The following is a 25,731-nucleotide window of genomic DNA, read 5'->3' as shown; positions in this document are numbered from 1 at the left end:
TTTTCAGCCCTAGAAACTGCACTAAAATATCTTAGCTTACTTGGATAATGTTAGTGGGAGAGTCATTCACAATCACGTGAGACGGAGGTATCATCTTCTTACTTTCCTCAAGGCTGTTCTCCAAAGATGAAGATGGAGAGCCAAGTCCAAGACCACTATATATTGCTACATTCTTCCGAGTTGTGTTATCAGGGTTCATTTTGATTCGAACCTTCAATGTCCTTTCATCAGTTGGATTGCCCTGTCTGTTTGAAGTTTCATCTTTCAAGGAACACTTCTCAGATACTTGAGTAAAAGGCAAATATGAATTCCGTTTAACTGAAATGTTTCCAGGGAGGACCATTGAATTATGTGACAAATGAGCACTGTTAACAGCTAAGCCACCTCGTACAATACCGAATAAGTTTTGCTCCGTTGGTCTCTTGTGAGCTGTTTATTAAAGCAATGCAAGCACCCAAGAGCTAGACATACCTTCTAGCTCTCTCCATATGTCTCTCTGCACACACATCATGATCTTGAAACAAGAAGGATACTTCCATGATCTTTCACTTGCACCTAGGTTCGAAAAGTGTGAAGTGTACGTAGAAAATGTGGGATGTAGAAAATACAAAGTGTATGTTGAGAGTGTAGGGTGTGAGGGTATTACGGGAAAATATGTGGGGTGTATTAAGATAAATTTTAATTGAAAAAGCAAATATGAGGTGTAGTAAATATGTGGAGTGCATTCAACAATACGTAGGGTGTTAATATACAAGCTATTATTAAAGGAAGGGACTATTACAATAAACTTAGGGGAGGGTAAAAAAATTTCGAACCAGGCACGTAAGTAGAAAATTAGCACCCGATATGCTAGAAAGTTAATTAATGTCGTTGTGATGACATGTGACTTGTGAGAAATTAATCTATGACAATATATGCGAAACAATTATTAAAAGGATCGATCAATGTAAAAATCCAGCATCATGGGTTCTTACAACTTAACCAATTTAAAGAACAATGGCCTTCTTTGAAAAGAGGAACAATGGCCTCTCCCATCTCAATGTTTTATGAAAAAGAAAAGAAAAAAAAAAATACATAAAGCATTTTTTGTTTTTTTTTTCCCCAGCTTTTCCAAAAGAAAACTTCTTGCAAAATTTTGGGCCCTTCCGATGTTCCTATTCCCATAATTTCCTGTGATGAACTGTGCTCAGTACCTCATCATCAGAAATTAAATTTAAGCTGCCAAAAGTGAAGCCAAAACCATGATCAAAACCCCGGCACCAACGGCCACGATCCCACAAGTGCGTGAGGCAGCAGATGGAGCAGGTGACGAGGGTGTAGGTGCTGAAGCACTATCTTTGTCGTGATTTTTCTTAGACGGGGCTGAAGCCTTGTCAGATGATGACTCGTCGTCATCTGATGGACTGGGAGCCCCGTCATTACCTCCTTTCTTAGACTTCGAGGGGCTGGGAGCCTTGGCAGACTTTGGTGAGTGGGCGGGCGCAGAGCCGGAATTCTCGATGTCAGGCACGTCGATGATGGAACCTACTTGGAGAACTGAAATGTTGTAGGGTTGGGAAATAACCGACTTAACAAGGCTGACGTGATTGTCGCCATTGTTTCCCTTGGCTGCGGATCCAAATGAGACTTGGTTGTCTTTCACCGAAACGGTGATGAAACCTTGTTCCTTGCGAGCTTCGCCGGTTGATTGAAACAATGTGGTGAGAGTTGCGGACTTGTTTGATTTGAAGATCTTTTTAAGCTTGTCCGTGTCGTAGTAATCCAAGACAACATGGACGCTCAGAATTTTCTTGGTTAGGTCAGAGGATTTTCCTGAGAGACCTCCAGCAGCGCCATTGTCCACGGCGAGGATTGTGATGGTGCTGCGTCTGTTGATCTCGTCAGCGAGCTTTGTCTCAGAGAGGAGGTTGTTGAAGTTGGAGAAGTCCGACTGCTTCTCTAAGAGCTTGGTGATGTTGAAGGCCGACGAGGCGGAGAAGAGGAGGAAGAAGGAGGAGAAGAGGATGCCACGTTTCATTTTGTTTTAACTAGTACTAGTTCTTTGCTTTGCTTTCTTTCTTTGATGCTTTCAAAGCTTGGTTTGTTGTGGGGAGGGAGTTTGTGGGATTTATATTGGGGATAAAGAGTCATATTGCTATAATTAGACAAATTACAAAGTGGGATGTTAGAACTCAAAAGGTTGGGAGTGAATTTCTCTTTTGCCTGAATCATATTTTGGATTAGTTCTAGTCGCACGTAGAAAATTGCTCAACATTTTAGTTACTTACAAGAAGCAATCCAAAATTAGAGCATGACACTACATTATATTCTCACTCTCACACACTCTAACAGTCTCGTAATGCTCTGGCTCGTGTATATAGTGGTATAGAAGTTGCATTGCCCTCTACTAGTCTACATCAATATATGGTCATAATTCGACTTCTTTAAAATCCTCTTATGATCAAGAAGTTTTTGTTTGTAGGTATAACGTTGTTATATAATGTTATTGATCCACATGTTATAATATATGAGCTAGTGTACGATAAATTAATATAGAGTATAGTATTAAATGTTTAGATATTAACTTATGAGTACATATCTTAAATTGCTTTTCCAAAATATATAGTTATATTAAGATGTTGTTCATGTTGTAAACATTGTGTCTTTCATACCCACTTTGGTGAAAAACTAGATTTCTGTCCTAAAGTTTCACATGAGCTCATATGGATGGTCTCCAATGTAATTTTATGGATAATATTTGCATCCATGGGGAATGAATGCACATATCTTACCCTTTATGAATAACGTATATTCACCATATAAATTTTATAATTGGAACCGTGTAATTTTTCAAACTTCATTTGAAGATCATTGCTATAAAAATTATTTGAATTGGAGATTGTTTTGTCATCCAAATATAAGGAACAAATCGACGGTGTTAGAAACAAGTAACATATTAACTCATAATGAACCATCTATTTATTTGATTCATATGGAACAAATCGGCCCATTTTATTTTGTTGGAGCTACTATTAAATGATGCCTTGGGATCATGAGAATATTTGGAATGATCACTAAGGCCTTATTGTGTCGGTGGTTGGTGTCGCTTTTATAAAACATAGTGGCACTTAAGACATTCCGACACCTACATTACATGGTATCGGAATAAACTGTTAATGTCGCTTATAATTGATAGGAGCATATTCATGCGACTTAAATAGCTTGTTCTCGTACATTTACGTTATGTTTCTTTAGTTATTTTAGTACTTTAAGCTATTTTCGTGTGTTTGTAGGTCCAAATGGCTAAAGGAGCAAAAAGATGCATTTTGGAGACTTTTGGAGCACTTTTGGGCTAAGGACGGATAGCTTATGCTTGAAGCCAAAGTGTTGGACGAAATTGAAGACCTAATTGGAGCCAAAGTGTTGGAACCTTGTTCTCTTTAGTTTTAGGACATTTAAACCTTTCCTAATCCCAATCATGCCATGCATAACACACATCCATTCTAACACATTGTCATTGCACATGCATTTCCTTCATTAGTTAACCCACATGCACTTATCACTTATCATCACCACATATCATATCACTTAATCACTTATCACTTATCATCACCACTTAACCACTTATCATATCATAACCACATATCATATCACTTATCACTTATCACTTAACATATCATCCACCAACTTCACCTACAACATCCACCTACTTCACCTACAACATCCACCTACTTCACCTACAACATCCACTTCACCTACAACATCCACCTACTTCACCTACAACATCCACCTACTTCACCTACAACATCCACCTACTTCACCTACAACATCCACTTCACCTACAACATCCACCTACTTCACCTACAACATCCACCTACTTCACCTACAAATGACATAGCCATATGTTCCCTCCACTACTCCTATAAATACCCTTGCATTCATTCATTCATGGACATCTCATTTCATACACAACACATTACAAACACATTCTCCCTTCCCTAGCCGTGAGCTTCCCATCTCTCCCCTTATAATCCAAAAACCATCTTTCCATTTCCATCACTCCTCACTCCATTCCACACTTCCATCCCCCCAAACCAACTATCCTTAGACCTTATGCTACAATAAAGAGGAAGAGAAGAGGGCCTAAACGTTCATACAATTCAAGTTTGAGTTGTTGGAATGTTTAGGTGTTTCTTTGATTTCAATGTTTAATTTTAATTCTCTTTGTTTTGTATGAGGAACTAAACCCCCCTTAGCTAGGGGGTGATTCGAAATATATGTTTATGCTTGCATTTTGATTTGATTACTTCTAATTGCATTTCATAAGTTGTTGATTCAATTTGTTTAACCGTTTGATTGATAACTTATTTATGTATGTTTATTAAGAATGCGCGCTTAATTTTCGTGCATGAATATGACGCTAGAATATAAGTGATTTTCACCTAATCGTTATGAACTTATATTCACAAGTAGTGGAGGTTGCTTATAAACAATCGCGTTAAATGAATTCTTGGCACGAGTTTCATGCTCATCATAGTAACGAATGCCTCGTCAACACTTATAGTTTTCATAATGCTTAATGATCTTTGATTGTATCTTTATTGTGCTGTTCACGTAAAGGACTTTTGGAGAATGTTGTGAATTGCGTTGCGCTAACCCATCCAATTCATTAACTTAAGGAAAACTTGACGGTTAATTTAAGCGGACCTAATTAACCCGGGGTGATGAGTTTCATAATTTATTGAAATGTAATTGGAAATCTTTTTATTATGCAAGTGTAACATATATGGAGATGACCCCCTTAGCTAGCATTCATCCATTCTATTTCATCAATTTCATATTTACATTCTGTTTTAATTTGTTCATTTAATTTAATTTCGTATAAACTTAAATCCCCCTTTACTATAATGTCAATTTAGTTAGAAATCATTTTAGTTTGTGTTTTTAAAAGCATTTTGAGTCTTTGGTTTGTCTTAGTGTTTTAAAGTTTAGTTTTACATTCTTTGAGTCTAGTTTAGTGTTTATTATTACGTTTTTACGTTTTTGAGTCAAATCCAAGTGATTAACAATCCCTCCTAATCCCCGGTCCAGAACGATCCCTACTTATACATATACTACAATTTGACGAAAAGAGGGTTTAATTTGTGTGCGTATAAATTCCCGCATCAATAATCGACATAGATTTTAATATTTTTTAATAGTGGTGTCGCTTTTAACCGACATAATGTTAGTGTCGATTAAAAGAAGACTGGTGTCGCTTTTTTCCGACACTAATGATAGCTTTTAAATATTTTCAAAGTGTGACAACCCGTCCCTAATTTTACGTTTTATAAATTTTAAAAGCGTGAATTAACGAAAATGCCCTAGAGGCAAGGATTTTGACTTCCGTTGGCCATTGTTTAGAGAGATGTATGAGTCATTCTTTTGCAGTATTTGCGTAGTAATCATTGTCACGAACGCATAGGCGAAAGCTGTTTGCGAGTCCAGATTATAACGGTATAATTACGGATGTCTGAAATTGGTTATTTAAAGTTTAGCTATAAATAAATTGAACCCCCACCTTGTGGGAAAGAAACCAATCAGATTTTAAGCAAGAATAAGGGGACCAATCAGCTATTTTGTTTAAGTGACCAATTAGATATGTTAGAAGGAGGACCAATCAGAAATTAGAGAAAGGGATCAACCAATCAGGAAGAAGAGAGAAGAACCTCATCCCTTTCCCTTTCAACCCATGCACACCACACAACCCAGTTCGACCTCCCATTTTCCAAGGCCGATTCCGTTCAACTACAATGGAGTTTTTCGACACCACCACCACCATCTTGAAGCTCATTCCCCTCTACAAAACCCACTTAAGAACTACCTTGATTAACCACAGTATGTGGAGGTTTTAGGCCATGAAAGTTAACGAAAATCAACAGTGCTTCGGCCACTGTTTTCAAATTTTCGGTGAATTGGCAACGCGATCGCCGATGCCACCACTTGGACTTTGTAGCCCATCATCCCAGGAGAAAATCCCGACCAACCTTGACCCCGTTGGACCACCGTAGACGATGAATCGACGTCGGGAAGCTTTAGGCACCCATTGACTTTGTGGGCAAAATTGACCATCTTCTGTCCACTTTTGGACTTCGTGGCCGGATTGAAAGTTTTTCCTCTTTTTGAGATCTTTATTTCTGTGAAATTTGAGAATTTTTAGAAATAGTGGAATTTTTTTGGCGAACCGTGGTGGCCAACCACCGCGTGTGACGACGCGTGGGCCGAGACCCCATCTGACCATCTTTGGCTAATTTAGATGCTCCAATTTTATATTTGACATCCATTTAGTGAAATTACGATGTTTTAATGTAGTTTCGTAGTTGACCACTTGGTTCGCCGGCACGGGGTCCTTGCATGAATTGACGATCCGATCGTTGGATCGTCACCAAACCTTAGTACCTTATAATACGTAATATTTGAGAACCATAGGAACTTACGAATCAGGAATCTGACTTATCGATCTTTCCGAATCAGATTTGTAAGTTTGTAAAATAAAACATCGGCCGCCACTTAATTTAGCAATTGGTGGAGATCCGACCGTTGGATCGTTCTGAAACTTGAGGATGTTGCTCTAGAAGCATAATGTGAATCTTTGGATGTTACAGATCAGAAATCCGGGGAACGGATCTTCCAAATCGAGTTACGTAGGGTTGTGGACCCTACCGTTGATCTTTAACCGACAGTTGACTTTTGGTCAATGGGTCTCAAATCATTCTAGAACGTCCTTGGGATGTGTTTTATGTAAGTTATATGTTTTATTGATAAGAATTTTGAGACGTGATTGAATATTTGTTCTAGGTGATGATCGTTCGTGACGTCTCGATATTCGTGCTAGGGAGTTGTTGCGCGGACCTCAAGTGAGTGAGTTTTTTCCTTTTTATAGTATATATATGATTGATAGTTCCACAAATGCCTTTAAAATTGATTTATGAGTTTTATACCATGTTAATATATATTTTAAAATACTATGACATGGTTGAGTTTTAGATTGCATCATGGCATATCCATATGCATATTACCCGCATATAATTGTTGTGAATGCTTGGAGGTGCTAAGGTGAACGCGGAACACGCAGGTAAGTTTAAGTGAGTTTATGGTGTTATTTGAAATGACTGAGTTATGACTTGACTATATATATATGTTTTATGCAACTCTGACACTGTCGTACATGTTGCAATAATAGACAAGTCCAACATTGTCGTACAGGTTGCATTAGACAACTCGACACTGTCGTATAGGTTGCAATAATAGGAAACTTCAACACTGTCGTACAGGTTGCAATAATAGACAACTCCTACATTGTCGTACAGATTGCAATAATAGGCAACTCCGACAATGTCGTACAGGTTGCATTAGACAACTTCGACTCATGTGTTATCATAGATTGATTTATGAGTCGTACAGGTTGCGTTAGGCAACTCCGACTCGTGTGTTATCATAGATTGATGAGCACCTGATTTTTTATGTACTGCTGCCAATATGTAGTGATTTGGAATATTCCTGGATTTACTGTTGATTTACATTTGATTTCATACTTATACGTAGTATGATTTCCTAGAAACTATCCAGGTATTACAGTGATGAATTATAACGTTTAGAATGTCTTTATTAAAGCGTTATTTTCAGGCCCACTCACTCTTGTTTTTTATCCCTCTAAGTTCTAGTAGTAGAGTTTTTGTATCGACGCGGATTCGTGGCAAATCTTGGTATTTGAGATTACCTTCGAAGGTATGATTTTCAATCCACTCTACTGTACTTTATTTATGCTCTGACGTCACGTGTGAAATAGGTTCATTTCCGCTCACAGCGCACGCTTGTATTGAGGCACTTTTAGGTTTAAATTTATTCACATATTCCACATCACTATGCTTTATGGCTTCGTCACCTTCCAGATGTCGGCCAACACAACTCAATTCGAAGTCTTAGTAGACAATCCGGGTCGGGATGTGTCACAAAGCCAGTGTCGGTTGTTTCCAACATAAGTTTTAATTTTTATTAAATATTTTGAAACCCGGTGTCGCTTGTAATCGACATAAAGTTAGTGTCAGTTAAAAGAAGACTAGTGTCGCTTATACCTGACACTAGAGAAAGTTTTTAAATATTTTCAAAGCCTGTGTCGCTTGTAGCCGACATAGATTTTAAATTTTTTCTTAAATTTGCACATACCACACATTGCCACATAAATATTACTTCAAAACATTAAAACACATTTGTCGTTTAAGTACTACATCTACACTTGAAAATAAAAGCTTAATAAACAAACATCCATACACTACTAGTCTATTACAAAATATTAAATGTGCAAGGATATGCAAAATGAAAGAGTTTTTGTTTTCAAGGTTGTGAAGCCTTTCTCAAAAGTTTAAACCTTGCCAATGGAACTCAAAGCTTGCATGTTATTCCTTTTACAAAATCCTCAATTTTCATCGATCATCATAACATAAGATTTTGTGGTATCCACTTGAGTAAATATTTTAAATTGACAATCAAATTAGTTCATTGTATTCATATAGCACAACTGTAAAAAAATCATCAAAATCGGAGTTAAAATAACCGCTAAATCGTGATTTTTCATTTATAACCGTAAAAAAGTTTTGTCCCGTTACTTGATCTCTAAATTTTTGTTTTTTGCAATTTTTGGTGTATGCGATCTCGAAGTATATACAAACATGTTTGACTGTTGGATTGTTGAATGCGTGTCCCATCAAAACAATAGATTCACTAACACTTAAGAGTTTGTTTATACTTTCATTAAGTATAACATAAGATTTTGTGATATCCACTAGTGTAAATATTTTAAATTGAAGATCGAGTTCATTCATTGTATTCATATAGAGTCAAGGAGTGTAGCTGTAAAAAATCATCAAAATCGGAGTTTAAATAACTGTTAAATCGTGATTTTTCGTTGATAACCATCGAAAAGTTTTGTCCCGTTACTTGATCTCTGAATTTTTGTTTTTTGCGATTTTTGGCGTATTCGATCTTGAAGCATATACAAACAAGTTTGAAGGTTGGATCGTTGAAATTAGTTTTGTAGAATGCGTATCCCATCAAAACAATAGATTCACTAACACTTAAGAGTTTATTCATACTTTCATTAAGTATAACATAAAATTTTGTGGTATCCACTAGTGTAACTATTTTAAATTGAAGATTGAGTTCATTCATTGTATTCATATAGGTCAAGGAGTGTAGCTGTAAAAAAATCATCAAAATCGGAGTTAAAATAACAGTTAAATCTTGATTTTTCGTTTATAACCGTCGAAAAATTTTGTCCCGTTACTTGATATTTGAATGTTTGTTTTTTGTGATTTTTGGCGTATGCGATCTCAAAGCATATACAAACAAGTTTGAAGGTTGGATTGTTGAAATTAGTTTCGTAGAATGCTATCTCATCAAAACAATAGATTCACTAACACTTAAGGGTTTATTTATACTTTCATTAAGTATAACATAAGATTTTGTGGTATCCACTAGTGTAAATATTTTAAATTGAAGATCAAATTCATTCATTGTATTCATACAGGGTCAAGGAGTGTAGCTGTAAAAAATCATCAAAATCAGAGTTAAAATAACCTTTAAATCTTGATTTTTCGTTTATAACCCTTGAAAAGTTTTGTCCCGTTACTTGATCTCTGAATGTTTGTTTTTTGCGATTTTTGGCGTATGCAATCTCGAAGCATATACAAACAAGTTTGACGATTAGATCGTTGAAACTAGTTTCGTAGAATGCGTATCCCATCAAAACAATAGATTCTCTAACACTAACGAGTTTATTCATACTTTCATTAAGTATAACATAAGATTTTGTGGTATCTACTAGTGTAAATATTTTAAATTGAAGATTGAGTTCATTCATTGTATTCATATACGGCCATTGTATTCATATTGATGATTATGCCATACCTAATTTGGATAATCGGATACTTGACAATAAAAATTTCCATATAAGGGTTGGTGTGGAAGAGACTCCTTTTCATGAATATGTGATGGATATTAATTAGACTAAATATATTAATTATTTTATGTATTAATTAGACTATGTTTCAATTCGTATGTGATGATATTTTATCATAAAATTATATTTTTGTTTTTTATTACGTATTTTATTTATTAAAATCTTAAAATATTATATGAGATAACATTAAAAAAAATAAAAAATGCGCTAGTTAATTTTTTTCTTTGGGTTAAACATTTTTTTTTTCAAAATAGTTTTCTGTCGTTTTTAGCCGACGCCATTGGTTGGATTATTTGAAATACTTAGGCGGGAATTTTCGCACTTGTATCTCTTAATTCGACGCCATGTGAGTAGTGTTGGTTAAAAGCGATGCAAAGTGACTTGGGAAGAGAAATTTAATCAGTCACTTGGGAAGGGGATCGTCAGTCCGCAGTTATGGTGTCAGATGTGCTGTTGTTTTTAACTGACGCTGCATGTATTTCAATAAAGTGTGTCAGAATCTAGTGTCGGTTATAACCGACACAAACTTTCATTAAACCGATGCCATGTGAACGTCAATAAAGTTTGGCAGGCTTCATCTAATGTCGGTTTTAACTGACACTGGTGACTTTTATTTCGATGCCCTGCAGTCAATGTCGGTTTTAACCGACACCAACTAGTATCCATATTTAAACCCCTTCTTCCCCATTTCATATGTGCCTTCATTTCTATCTTTCTCCTTCTCCATCCCCATTTCATCCATGCTCCATCTTCCCCTGTGTCCTTTTCTTCCCCCATTTTAGTTTTTCTCTTTCTCCTTCCATAAACTTGTGCTATGGATCAACAATCTAAGGAACTCCAATTCGAAGAGGAAGAGTTAGAGGGTGGTTCATTTTTAAATTATTATGATTATTAATTTCTATTTTTGTTTTGTAGTCTAACTAGTATTATGCTTAAATTGAAAATTTATGTTTTGTTTCTTGGGTTTTAACTGTTTTTTCTGTATTTGTAAGGATCAACTCAACAGAGACGCGGACCCTCAATTCCCAGTTAGAAAGAACAACCTTGTTCATTTGATTCATCTGGAGAATGCATTAGTGATAATTCTAGTGCGTTTTCTAAACATGTAGCGGTAGAGGTTAGAGATTACAAAAATATTCCAATGGTGAGAGATTGGTGTTTTATCAAGGAAGAAGACAAGGAAGTGTTCTAGAATAGAATAAAGGTATAAATAATTTTTTTTGCTTGAAGATTGTAGAATAAGTCAATGATTATAATAATAATTAATTAGCTTGGATATTTTTGATGAATTTAGGACAATGTTATTTTTCAAGAAGAAGATATAGTAAAAATGTCGATGATCCGCCACATAACGCTTAAGATTGCGGAGCATGCACATAAAGAGTATAGAAATAAATTTAAAAAAAATGTATTATACTGATAAACCAGTCGAGTTTGTTATGGCGGATGAGTTTTTGTATGTTATGTGTGATATAAAATGTTTATTATGGTAGATAATTGTTATTAATTTTTATTAATGTTTGCTTTGGCCTAAAATATGTTGGAAATTATTTTTTATATAATTTTTTTTATTATTAATTAATTTAGATTTTTTGTTATTATTAAAATATTTGGTGTCGCTTATGGACGACAGCACAAGAAATATTTTATGTATCGAGATGTTAGGTAATATCGGTTCAAACCGACAATAGGTTTGATTAATTTATTATTTTAACTGTTGATGTCGGTTCGGATCGACTGCCATACCTCGACCGGAATGTCCACTAGGACTCCGAGTCGAGCTGTGCTGGCCGACACCTGGAAGGTGACGAAGCCATAAAGTATAGTGATGTGGAAAATGTGAATAAATTTGAACCTAAAAGTGCCTAAAGACCAGAGTGTGCTATGAGCAGGAATGAACCCATTTCACACGCGACGTCAGAGCATAAGTAAAGTACAGTAGTGTGAGTAAGGATCATACCCTCAGAGGTAGCCACCCATATTGAGATTTGCCAAGAATCCTTGTCGATAAGAACTTTTAGTAGCTAAAACCTGGAGGGGTGAAAAACAGAAAATGTGAGTGGGCAAAAACAAAGCTTTTTAGAATCATTTCTCTTTCCAAAAATAATAACCCCTCATCGTAAAACCCATATAATTTCCCAGAAAATAAAAATATATACGTATATAAAAATCAGGCTTGAGAGCAATGAAAACCAAAATGAGTGCCATGTCAAGCATCTCAATAATAAATATGTAAGTCAAGTGATGCAAATCAATATAAAAAGATATATCAGCCGGAGTCACCTAACGTAACATGTACGACTGAATCTATAGCTCATAAACAATTCCTTCACACGAGTCAGAGCCACATAATGTGGTCTGTACAATAGGCTATTTGTAAATAAAGATGCTCAAGTGCTACGATCATGTGAAGGTTGTGCAAAATATCGCAAGTCACCTAAGAGTTAGATCCACTTAATGTGGTATGTATAACAAGCTGACACTTGCCTTGGATCCAAGGGGAGCGTGTGGTGCGGGAGGTGAACGATCATGTGAAGGCTAGGCCCTGACCTTGGGCGATCGACTGGCCACGCGCCACCGCCGTGGCGGTCGGCCGCCTTGACTCGCCGGAAAATTCTACTATTTCTAAAAATTCTCAAATTTTACAGGAATGAAGATCTCAATGAGTGGAGCAACTTTCATACCTGTGACTAAGGCCAATTTGACTGGGAAAACCTCCAATTTAGCTCAAACCATACAGAACCCTAAACTTGGTTGTGTTCAATTCAACCTCCAAATTCACTCCAACGCCTCAAACATTGCTTGGGCTTTGTTCTTGGGGTTGAAAGGAACCTAATGGTGGTGGTAATTTGATGGGTTAACTTCACGACCCTCAGATTTCGCCATGGAACCCACGGGGTTCGTTCTACTCGAATTCAAGCTCAAACCAATAAAATTTAGTTGGAAATGGAAGAAGGGAAGATAAGGATTAGTATTTAGGTGGTGGTGAGGGTTAGATCACCGGAAAACCAACGGAAAAATGTCGGGAAGGCAGCGGTGTGGGTGGTGCCCAATGGGTTACACGGGCCAACCCGTGTCTCCCCCACCCCCATTTTCTTCTCTCTTTCTCATCCAGCCATCGATTTCTTTCTTTCCTTCCATCCCAGCCACACACATGGCCTCACAGATCTTTGCTCCAAAAATCTGGAGCCTTCCAAGTTAAATAAAATTACCAAAATATCCTTAACTTTAAACGTTAATAACTTTTCCATTATAACTTCAAATAACGTCCTATTTGCGCCCACACGTCCGTAGAGATGAGTACTACAAGAATACGCCAAGAAAACAAACCTTACGTAACATGACATGGCAGTCAACAAAAGTCAACACTTTACCTCGAAGGGCATTTTCGTAACTTCACTTATTAAAATTATAAAAATCATAATTTTTAGGAACATGCTGTTACAATCTACCCCCCTTAATAAAATTTCATCTCCAAAATTTAAAATTACTTACTAAATGTAAAATACTTGGAAATAGGGAGAAAATATGTATATAAATACATACACAAGGGAGAAATCGAGTTAGAATGGCTGCATAAAAGAGAATGCCCTTCCATCGCGATCGGATTGCAATTATTCCTCTTTCATGCCTCCAAGCTCATCCCTTCTTCCTTCCTCGATAATATAGTAGTACAATTCCCGTATAAATCGTAAAGTTGAAAACACCAATTATTAAGTAATAACATAAGGAAAATATATACATATAATAAAATATCAAGAATAGATACATACATACATATATATATATATATATATATATATATATATATATATATAAACGTACGATTCAAATACATGTATTGAATTTAAAACCAAGAGTGAAAATAACTCACCCAAAACTTGTAATGGCAGAAATACCCATCCAAATAAAATAATGTAGTAAGAAAGTATTTGTATGAAAAATCAAAACTCAAAATGAAAATAGGTCTCACCAAACATTCGTCATGTCACGAACTTCGAGAATAAGTATGAACCATAGTTAACCAGTAAGTGTTACCGTAGATGAGTCGTCTTACCCACTTGCTTAGTGAACTTAACAATTAAGCCATTGATATTTCAGTTTGCAGCTTATAATGCCAATAACTCATCATTGTCTTAATAAGCTAGTGAGAAGTTCCTAAGGATGCCAAAATATCGTCTTGCTCCTCATGTACAAATATGCCTAGATCATCCTATTCATGCCTCAATCACGATACTGTACTACCCTAGAGCGCACCAAACCAACTGTTAGAAGTGTTTCGACGTCCACATTCCCACAACAAGAAGACCCTAGAGTGAAGTAGTGGAAATATACGTGGAGATGAACACATATTGCAAGAAGCTTCATTCATGACTAATCACTAGAGTTACTCTCCAAATCGTAGGGTATAAGATCTAAAAGCTCGGATCAGAGAAACCATATCTCTAACGACATTCTTCGAATAACAGTTGCAATTTCGAGCGACGCTTGAAAATTAACGCCACAATCGCCAAGTTCAAAACCTACATTCATACCTTCACCAAATCCATATTGAACTACTGCTTAATCCTCAAGTTGCTTGGAAATTCTTTCCTTGGTAAATCTGATAAACTTGTAAGAAGATTATTCTAATGGTTCCTGCTAGGATAAAAAAAAAAAAAACTGGCGCACGCATCCGCCAAGTCGATCCATTGTGAATTCCTCACTGATTGAGCGAGAAACCATGTTGAGCATGCTAAAAGAACACTCAAGAAATTGAGGGTCAAAGCAAGTCCATGAAATCTAGAGTACAAGATATCGGAATTAGATATACAATTTCAATGTTTGAACACGTGAAAATGTTTAACTTAATCAAAGAGAAAGTAGATTGGTGATAATATCTCAGGTGAGACTTTGGAACATGAAACCTGAATGTACGTCCTCAAAACGTACCATAATACTTCCTTTCACTATGTCACATGCTATTAGGTCTTCATCGCTTTCAATTCACCCTAACAGTGAGAAATTAACTCGTACTTCAATTCTACAATCTACCTATGAAGGTGATCGAAAAGGTGGCTAATCGGAGAGGTTATGTGTTACCTGGATAGGTGATAAGGTAAAAACAACTATGAGTTTACTATCCTAATACAAACTTGCTCTTAACTTTCCAAGATTTAGTTTCTTCGGCTTAGTAGTCACAGTTAATCAGTCTATTAGTCATGCGCTAATTAACAATTTCATGACATTTTGATATTATTCGTTACCTGAAACTGTGAACCGACATTCTGGTATAAAGGTATCACTCCTAGATAGCAGCACCTGTGTCTGGTATCAGGGATCATACCGCTTAAATACTAGTTGACAGTTCCTGAATATCAAACAATATCGTCAATTAGTAGGGCCACCATAGGCTGATTACAGACTAGAGCCCGCTCAGGGGGAGATGGGTGGTTTTGAACGACTAATAAGGAACTGGTCCTATGAGGGGGGTTCCATAACTCTAAGAGAAATACTCTCTACTTGGAGGATTTTGTACCAATCGTAGTTATAACAACTCGTACTTCGGTGCATATACTCATCAAAATGACGAGTACATCACCAAAAGAAATTTGGAAACTAATATTGGTTAAGAAGTCCCAAAGCCAGAAAGAGGAATTTACTAATAATCTACTTTAGAACTGCTTAAACGGAAGTCAATCTTCCCCCTGAAGATCCGAAATGATAATTAGTGCGGTTAAGAAGACTAGTACTATCGGGAAACATAAGTGACCGTCCCCCATATGTTTCTTTCATCGAGTGCTACCACTTTAGCATCAAGTTGTCGGTCCAGACAGTTTTGGAATCTTGACAAAGTAAACTTTGTAGGAATCCCAATAAATGGTATGCTAACGGGTACTGCCAAGGAATCAAAGTCAATTCTGGTTTCCTATCTCAAAAAGGCTAATAATGTTAGCATGAAAATAATGATGGGATTGATTTATAGTTCCCTAGTGACACATCGTTATCGATACATTAGCCCTGCTTCAAGGCCATCCACTTAACTTAAGTCTACATCTTTCCTTGGCAGGGAATTTCTTCGCGTAAGTCTATAAGCGTTCGCCAAAGTGAGCATCTAAAATGTCAGACAAGTAGACAAAACAACCTAAAACTTAGGAAAAACTAACATATTTTTCATATCCGACGAGGTGGCAAGATTCGAACATTAGGCTCAAGAATAGAGAATGCTTTCGTCATGCGTGTGATGAACGCAATACTGCCCAACTTATGCTTTGATACCAAACTGACACACCCCAACTCGGAGTCCTAGTGGACATTCCGGTCGGGTTGTGTCACCGATAGTAGGTTTGATATTTTAATTCTTTAATTGTTGCTTGACGTTGCTTAGAATCGTCATCATGCCAGAACTTAACGTCGCTTCTAACCGATGTAATTTTGGATGTCGCTTTTAAGCGACGCTATTGTTCTTTTTATTTTATATTACTTTGCTTCTTGGTGGCGGATTAAAGGGACTAACCGACGTCAATACTCTTTTGGTGATGGTAGCAATGGTGTCGCTTCACTTATCCGACATTGCACGACTTTATGTCAGATTTTTACCAAAAATCCGACAATAATTAGGTTTTATTGTCGGTTTTTACATCGTCAGTGATAGCCTCTTTTATAGTAGTGGATACCTTGTATGAATTATACTTGTGGAAGTCGAGCAGCATATGCCATTCGACTTGAAGCACTTCCTATATAATCCCGTGTTGGTTGAGACATGACCTCTTGCATGATCAACCTGTAGCACTCGATCGAATGCATTTGGCTCCGACATTGCTCACTGCATGTTTTGCTCTGTTTTACTGTCATATTTTTCACATTTTTATTAGCAAAGATTGTCCTCCTTACGTACGAAGATAATCAGTTGAGTCGTTGTGATGGAGGACTCATGTGCTCAACGTACGTACGTATGAGCGAACCCTAGGTTGTAAGCCATAAGCCTTGAACCTTTGCTCACACTAACTCTCTAACTCATTAGGGACTCTGAAATCTCAAGACCAGTACTAATTGCAAAATATTAATTCACTTAATATTATGGACACCAAATTTATATACTAAATTTTATACCCAAACAGTGCAGCGTTCGGAATTTATCATTTTAAATAAGTTGGATTTATCTAAATATGGATATCAAAAATATATAATTTCTTTAAGGGAAGAAAACACAAATCAACAAACCCCAAAACTTCCGTCAGCAACTCTTCACCATCATCTACATTATTTAGACATCCTACCTGGTCAAGTTTCTTAATTGGCAGGAAATATTTTGAACATAGGGAGTACCCCCACCACACATTCATGACGGACTAATTTGGGTTCTCATTGGCCAGAAATATTACAACCTTTAGATTTGTCAATGATCTCTAGGAACACAATCATATATACTAGTTGCACTTTTGAGTGCCAATATGAATGATTTTTTCTTGATTCGCTTTTAATGGAAATTCAAAGTGTAGATTTTGACATTTTTTGTACGAACTCATGCGTTGTCAATCCTCAACTTGTGCAAAATGTCACAACCTAAACTTTGCTGCAAATTATTGAGATCCAATGCTTTTTTAATCTAGAGGCTAGTCTTGCTGAAATGAACAGTGTGAGGGTAAAATAAATTATGAGTTCTAACCCAAAAGTGACTTTTATTCCTTCAATAATTTTCCAAAATTATAAGCCGAGATTTTTAAAAAAGGATTCTAATCTAATTTTTCTTCGGTAATTTTTTTTAAAAATAAAATAAAATTTATATAGATTATGCAAATTTCTTTTTATGAACATTCCAACTTCAAAATATTTAAATTTTGATAAATAACAAAAGATCATTAAACCTACCCTGCACAACATTAAAGTTATAGAAATCATAGGGTGAATGATATTCAAGATATTTGGTTGGGTTTTTGTTAATTTCCTTTGTGGAACAACATGGAAAACTCTTTTTACACATACGAAATCGATGAAACATAAAAGTCATGGAACACATGACTAGCATTTCAAAGAATATGAAACACATACCCATCCATCTAACACAAAAGTCATGGAACACATATGAATAGCGTTTCTAATAATATGCTTAATCTTTACTTTTAATAAAATGCTTCAATCTTTTCCTGTAATAATATGCTTTAATGTTTAACCACTAAATAAAACACTGAATAAAAGATTAATAAATGATAATTAAAAGAGTGTATAAAAATCACAACAACTACCAATACAAATGATAATTTAAGCACTAAATAAAGATTAATAAAGAAAAACTGAAAGAATCGCATGAGAAAAGTGAATTTTATTTGGATGTTTGAACAAATACATGAAAGAGTGCAAAGTCGATACCAAGAACACTATGCACTATACCCTATCAAATCAGATAACATGAAAAACATAGAGCTAGAGAAAGAAAGGGTTACCAAAGTCAAAGTACGACATATTTGCTAATTGGAGAAACCTATCGTATACTTGTGTAAAGTATAGTTCTTCTACTTATAGCCAATGTACTCAAAAATTAAAATGTTATTCTTTACGAAGACAATTAAGATGATCTGTTTTTGTAAGCTAATTTTCTTTCTTCCTTGCACTGTGTAACCAGAGCTCCATCAACAATTTAATATGTACATCGGTGTACCATCGAATATGGCAAGTAATATGTGCATATTGTGCCAATTAATAAGTTTATTTCATTAGATGTTATTATATACATCATTTGACACATCATGTAAATGTATCAATGTGGTATAAAAGTGTGAACTCTCTAACGTTACCCATCTTTTTAACTTATCTGAGCAATAAATTAATATATATATATATATATATATTTTTTTTTTTTTGTCGATAAAAATTGGAATTTGTTTTTGCTTCTACATGCAATTTTGATGAATCAATGTCGTCGTTTTCATATGATGCTCCAATCTCTCTCTTATTAACGTCACCCACAGGGCCACACCTCTGTCAACCCCAACCCAATCTCTCTCATTCCCACCCTCCCCTCTCTCTTCTTCTTCTTCACCGACTCTTTCTTCTTCTCTCTCCTTCTGTAAGCCTTTCCCCTCTGCTCGCTCACTCTCATATGATTAATGGTTGAATGATAGTTTGGTTGTGTACATTAAGAAAGATGTATTTGATTCTATTGATAATAATGTTGTGATACGATGTTTCCAAAATATGAGAACATGTCGTGGATAATTATAAATGAAAGTATGATGGATTTTTTAAAGCTATTTTTTAACCCCATCGCTTTAAATTCCTGACTTCGCCATTGGGTGAGGCATGAAGTTTTGTGAGTGCAAAATGTCAAAAGCAATGCTAATGGATATCAAAATACATAGCTCATGTTATAATTCTAGAAAGTTGGGCACTAGCATGCCAAATATATCAAAACGTGAGAAAGCATTGATTCAAACAAATTGTTTTTTGAAACGGCAGCTAAATCTTTGGGATGTTGTCTACCCGATTTCATTTTCTTTCAATGATAATTTTTGCAATTTGTAATGCGCAGCTAACTCCTAGGCTTGTATAGAATTGTAAACTGGAATTTGTTCTCTCAATTGGCAGATCCGAGCAACTCAACCAATAAAAAACTAAGAAAATAGAACAGAAACTGAAGCATCTCCGCGACAATAATGACAAAAGCCGACAGATCATGCAACAAGGGTAGCAATTTCGTTGTCAGACGTTTGTCCAGCCAAGTAAAATTTTCTGTTTTCATTTGGGACACTTTCTTGCCAATTCCCAAGTTTGATAATGTTCCAAGTTTGTTATCTTAGCTTGACTAGGAAGAGGTAATTCCTCATATATAGCATTTTGGTTGTTTAGTGTTCAAACTAAATTTGTGCACCGCCGTGAAGAATAATGCACAAATTCAAATAACTTGTAAAAGAACAAACAACCATGAGTTAGCCAAATACTAGGGAGTGTGCTGGTTAGAGGTTGTTCGATGGTTAAATTAGTAAGCAATATAAGACTCAAGTAGCAGTGGGCAAGATAATGAGTATGCGATAATTGCGTTATCAGGGATAAACCCTAAAAGGTTGTATTAGGAATATAGCGGACAAGTTCAAATGTTATAATTAGACAAATTAGAACAAAATGGGATTGACCGAATCATATTTTGCATTATTTTAGTCACACCCAAAAAATTGCTCAACATTTTCAGTTATAAGCAATCCAAATTTAGAGCAAGACACTACATTATTCTTACCCAACACACTCTAACATAGTCTCGTAATGTGTCTATAGTGGTTTACTGCATTGCCCTCCACAAGTCTACACCCATATATATATATATATATATATATATTCATAACTCGACTTCGTTTCTTCTTATGATCAATAAGTTTTGTTTATAAATATAACACTGTTATATGATATTACTAATTTAAGTAATATATGAGTTGGTGTACGATAAATTAATACCTTAGAATATAGTATTAAATGTTTAGATATTAACTTATGAGTACATAACTTGAATTGCTTTACCAAAATATATAGTTTAATGGCTCTTCTGCTTCAAGTTTCTTATTCTCGGCTTGATAATGAAGTACCTTTTTCGCTTCCTTTACAGTCAAGAAATAGTAAGGATAAGAAGCTTAAAAGGCACACAAAGTTGAAACCAAAAAGAAGATAAAGATACAAACCCCTGCAAGCAGCTTTTTTTTTCGGAAATATTTCTTAACGAGATGCCAATTCCCTGAGTCATCGTGAATGTGTCTCACACATTTAAAATCTAATGAAGGGCTAACAAATGGAAATAGAATGCATGGAATGTACTGATACCATAATACATAGCAATTTTTTTCCCTTTTATAACTGGAAATTCTAGTCATGTATGCTTGTTGCTTGAACAAGAAATACAAATATATGAATCGGTGTTCATGTGCTAGTTTAAATCTTGCTTGCAATGTAAAGAAATTTTTTTTCCAGACGGAAATTATAAATTTCTATGTTTATGAATCTAAACAAAAGAATTGGTCAATTTATAAATTCTGACTTTTACCTAAATTCTAATTTTATTTCTCTCATCCAAACATAGTATTAGTTACTTAATATGCAAATAAGCACGCACTTCACCCATCATCCCATAATAAAAACAGTTTATTTTTTAAGATTATGGTTCAAAACAAAACACATGCCGAGTGAAGGAAAATTCCAATAAAATTATGGATGAAAAAAAAAAAAAAAGACAAGATTAAACAGGAAATCATAATGTGATGGCCAAGTGGGTTGGGCACTTTTCACCCTTTTAATGTAGATAACATCATTTGTTAAAAAATAAATAAATAAATAAAACACTATTTAACCCACTAGAGCCAAGAAAAATCCCACCTCATCCAAGTTCGATTGCCCCCACCCCCAAGTTTAACTAATGACAAAAAAAAAAAAAAAAAAACCCAGTAGCACGTTTGTCAAAAAATCCTTAATTTGAAGTTGGGTGCAATATAGGCTCTGTAAATTAACCCTAGAAAGGTAACATCTGGTAAAATTTTAGGCGGGAAAACCCTTGAAATACACAACATTTCACCCCCCAAAACATTCACTGCCCACACCGCAACTCTCCCTCCTCTCCTCCCTCTCCCTCTGTCTCTCAACGTGTCTTCGTCCGTCAGGTATGGCCGGGGGTCGCCGGAGACGGCCGGCGAACGACGTCGTCGAAGAAGAAACCCGATCGCCGAAGAAAGACGAACAAGTCGGGGTTTTGGACGAAGACGAGGACGAAGATCCTCTGAAAGCCACGGTCGCGAGGCTTCGCGGACGATGGGAACTGGCCTCCGTCCTCAACTTCTTGATCGTAAGATCCTATTTTGTTGGTTTGGTTTCGTATTTTAATTTTTTTTAGGATATAATTTTGTTTTATTTTTTCTTAGTAATATTATTGTTGTTTTTGGTAGGTTTTTGAGCCAGTGATTGGGAAGTCTGCTAGATTATCAGCTGAAGAAATCGAGATGGGTTTGATGAACCCGAACTCACTTGCTCAGCTTCACATTGCTATGTTGAAGGTGTTTGATCTTTTTATCTTCTTTGTTAGTTTTGGGGCGAGAAATTGCATCTAGTGGTTTATTTTGATTTGCTTACTATCGAATTTTTGTTCGAAAGGATTTCTGCTGGATTGTATTAGGTCATGGGTTGGTTTACTGTGATATACTTATGGTAATTATACGATTTGATTCCTAATTTATATGTTGCTGCATAGTTTCTGTTTAGTAGTGCTGTTTTCCAAAGCTTAACTTAAATTCTAAGTTGAACGGCGCCATATTGTTTCTTTCAAGGGTTTGTGGCTGATTTTGTTTACCCAATTTAAATATCTTAGGTGATTCTTTCTCTGTTTAGAGTATGACTGTTGAACGAATAGTTGGGTTGGGGGAAGACATATTTGAAGTCCGGTTTTATTAGTTGTGGAGATTTTTTGATTAAGAAACAAACATAATGGTCTTTGTAAACTGGTAGGAACACGTCAATTTCAGAAGTCATAAAGGGAAACAACTTGATTTGTTTTCAGCATCTGAAATCCATGCATATGCAAACTATATCACTCTGTTTATTTTCTCTTCTTTTCCAATGTGATCATCTTCTTCTCACTACTTCGATGACCTGTTTTTTTGCCAGGGGATACCACCTGTAAGTAAAACATTGGATGGCTTGGAAGATGCGTGGGTGACTGTGCTTTGTAAGAAACTTGCTCCTTGGTGGCCATGGGTGAGTTGTTCTAAACTTTGGTAGTTTTACTGCTTTTACACCCTTTTGCTATATAGTGTGTGTATAACCTACAGGGATATATCTTCTGTTCATTCAGGTTGCTGAAGGGGAAATTCCGCTACTGGCAGCTAAAGGGTATTGACAACGTGTTCATTTCCCTGTATTTAATGATCTGATTTCATGTTTTAAATAGACTACCATCTTTATCATTGTGCTGTTTGTGCAGAGAGGAGATATCACATTACAAGGAACTTGATCCAACAAAACGTTTACTACTCTTAAAAGCACTCTGTGAACTCCGAGCTAAAGTAATAAGTCATTTTTTTATGTAATTGTTTTTTATGTGTAGGTAGTTTAACATGCTTTTTAACCATTTGATCACCTAAGTTTACTTTTACAATTGTGTTGTTTCTGCTTGTTGATATAAATTCCTTTTGTTTCCAGCAAGATGATGTATTGGCTTATATTAATGTTAATCTGAAACAAGGAACTGAGGTTTCTTTCTTCCGCAAAGATAAGATAGGAGGAGATCGAAACGGAACTACCTATTGGTAATCTATCGATATGCTATGAACTTATGTCTTCGATGAACGATTGGCTGTAATACTAGTTACCACATTCATGACAGGTATGAAGGAAATGCAGCTGTTGGCCATAGGTTATACAAGGAAGTAATTGTCCTTGAGCCGAAGGCAAAAGCTAGGGGAAAAGGAAACCTGCCAAGTATTAGTTTTCAGTGGGAGACACTGGCAACCAATCTCGAGGAATTTCATAAAGTTCTTGTAAGCAAAATTCTTATTTATTCCGAGATTAGAATCCATATTAATTTGTTGGTGGAACTCTTGTTAACTGAGTATTCTCATTCGTTATATGAGTACTTTTGATAACATTTTGTTTTCATGAATAAAATTCTTCCTTTGCTGTAATGGTAGGATGAATTCTCATCAAGCAAAGTTGCCACCAAAGTTGCTATTGCTAAGACTATTGAATCCGATGTTATTCCTGCTCTTGAGAAACTTCAGCAGGTAAATTTTTGCAATCCTTCTTTGGCTGTTAATTATAAGACTTGGGGTGCCATCATTAGCAGTGAACCTTATTTGATAGCTTATGCTTGCACAGTCGTTTGTTATTGATACTAAAAACGGTTGTGTTCTACAGAAGAAAGAAAAGGAACTAAGAAAGAAACAAAGGCTAGAAAAGCAACTGAATGATTCGAGAAATTCTTATGCTGCTGGAACCATTCGTACCACTCGCACCCGTAGAGCTGTCAGCTACACATTTGGTATGATGCAAATTTATTTGGTTTAGCTTCTCCCCAGCGTGTGAAGCAGTCATGGTTGAATTTTGATAACCTTATACATTTAAAGTCGGTTGTTATATGTAACTGGGTCACTGTTCTACTCTAACTGATTGTTGTTAATACGATGTCTGAGAATTAGAGAATTTTCAGGGTATGCTTTGAACTTGTGAACTGATATGTTGATTTAATTATGTTGTCATCCATGGTAATGAGTTTATTCCAGATGAATGATGGTACCACCCTCTACTTCCTTGTGTTCAGATTTTTTATTTTACAATCTAATAGAGATTTTGTTTGAATAACACGCAGATGAGTACGATCGGGCCATTCATGATGCTATAAAAGCAAAGTAAGTGCCATGTTTGCTTTCTTGAAAAATGATTTCGTCAGCTTATGAAGGTTACTACTGAAAGGATGTTGCAGTTCCGGAGTTATGCAACACCTTTCAGAATGTTCTTTCTTGTCTATTTGTCACTCAATTTTTTCTTGAATCTTTACATTTTATTGGGGTTCCTGCTTGTAACTGAATCTACTAGTTTGTTTCCACATTATATCGCTTATCTCTAACGACTGTCAAGTCTACTTGTGGTTCAGTAAGAAGAAAACTAGTGAAGAGAAAATGCAAGAAAACAAGCGTAGAAGAAATGGTGCCTCAGAGGAAAACTCAGAAGATGGTTCGGACAAAAAAGATGATTATATGAATGGTGACAACAATGATTCTGGCAAGAAGGATGAAACTGCAGGTAGTGACACTGCAAGCGACATGCTTGAAGAATTTTCTACTGATGACGATGATAAAAATTGGGGTGATCGTAGTGGCATGAAGGATGAAGACGACAGTGACCAGAGTGACTCGGGAAATTCTGAGATGGACAAGACCTGTGCTCAGACTGATGGTATCGCCCAAAAGCCTGTGGGCGTGCGCTGGAGTTCAAGACTAGCAGGAGACAGTAGCCATCTGGTCATGGACAACAGAAACTTTACAAAGAATAGGTCCAGACAGAGACCTATCTGTAACTCTGCCCTTGATTCTGTTGTAATACCAGACTCCGACGATGAAAACTCGGAACACAAATATAGTGAAAGAGCAGTGCATGAAGAATCACCGGTTACTGTTCCGGAAGAGGTCAGTGAAAGCTAAAAGTACTCTGAAGCAAAACAGAATATGCAAATCAGTACACAGTTTAAGGTGATTTTCCTCAATTTTGGTATTAGGGAGGAAATCTTTTTGGGAATCTCTTGTTTGTAAATGCAGTAGGATGATGTAGTTTCTGCTAATTCCTTTGTTCAGATTTATCGCAAAATCTGTTCGAATGCGATTTAAGTCTGCATCCTTGTCAATCAACTTAATTTATGCCAGATGATCATGATTATATCGAGAGATGTGATGCTATTTTCTAGATTTATACACATTTTATGTTTACTCAAGTTATACAGCAGTATTGGTTCTCTCATAAACGGACGTCTGTTCTTTTAAGACTATTGTATTGATATCAAGAGAAGTGTTGGAATTTAAATGTCTTCATCCAAGTCGGTCAAAGGCACAGTATATGGAATGTAAGTTCAGTGTGAATGGGGTGCAAATGAGATAAGGGTGAGGATTGAAGATCAAGAAGTATCAAAGAGAGAGCTTTCTCTTCGATTTGTCTTTCAAAAGAACGGAAAATTGGATGGTGATCTCAACCATGGATATAAGTTGGATAGATGAAGTGGAATAGTGTATTGGGTATCTTGTGCGATTGATGTATGCCAT

At 36.0% G+C, this 25,731-nt stretch overlaps 1 protein-coding gene and 1 pseudogene across 2 annotated transcripts; one reads left to right on the top strand and one right to left on the bottom strand.

Moving 5' to 3' along the window:
- Positions 1-925: 925 nt before the first annotated feature.
- On the bottom strand, positions 926-2,076 carry LOC137717260 (fasciclin-like arabinogalactan protein 14 pseudogene; annotated as a pseudogene). The gene has a single exon (XR_015965167.1). The product of XR_015965167.1 is annotated as a fasciclin-like arabinogalactan protein 14 pseudogene (transcript).
- A 19,232-nt stretch (positions 2,077-21,308) lies between these two features.
- LOC137718739 (DDT domain-containing protein DDR4) lies at positions 21,309-25,401 on the top strand. Its single transcript, XM_068458279.2, has 11 exons — positions 21,309-21,773; positions 21,874-21,981; positions 22,589-22,678; positions 22,776-22,813; positions 22,905-22,986; positions 23,123-23,229; positions 23,307-23,460; positions 23,611-23,703; positions 23,837-23,960; positions 24,288-24,327; positions 24,573-25,401. Exons 1-11 carry the CDS (start codon positions 21,594-21,596, stop codon positions 25,117-25,119), a joined length of 1,563 nt encoding a protein of 520 aa, XP_068314380.2. The 5' UTR covers positions 21,309-21,593; the 3' UTR covers positions 25,120-25,401.
- The last annotated feature ends 330 nt before the right edge of the window (positions 25,402-25,731 follow it).

This window comes from Pyrus communis, chromosome 8 (genome assembly GCF_041283825.1).
Source record: "Pyrus communis isolate YQ-2024b chromosome 8, ASM4128382v1, whole genome shotgun sequence".
Taxonomy (NCBI): domain Eukaryota; kingdom Viridiplantae; phylum Streptophyta; class Magnoliopsida; order Rosales; family Rosaceae; genus Pyrus; species Pyrus communis.
The sequence above is the reverse complement of the archived record's forward strand: the minus strand, read 5'-3'. Positions and strand labels throughout refer to the sequence as shown.

Coding starts and splice junctions, on each gene's coding strand:
- LOC137718739 (XM_068458279.2), top strand. CDS start 21,594: ATGGCCGGGGGTCGCCGGAGACGGCCGGCGAACGACGTCGTCGAAGAA. Junction 21,982..22,588: donor TTCACATTGCTATGTTGAAG/GTGTTTGATCTT, acceptor TTTTTTTGCCAG/GGGATACCACCTGTAAGTAA. Junction 22,987..23,122: donor TCTGTGAACTCCGAGCTAAA/GTAATAAGTCAT, acceptor TTTTGTTTCCAG/CAAGATGATGTATTGGCTTA.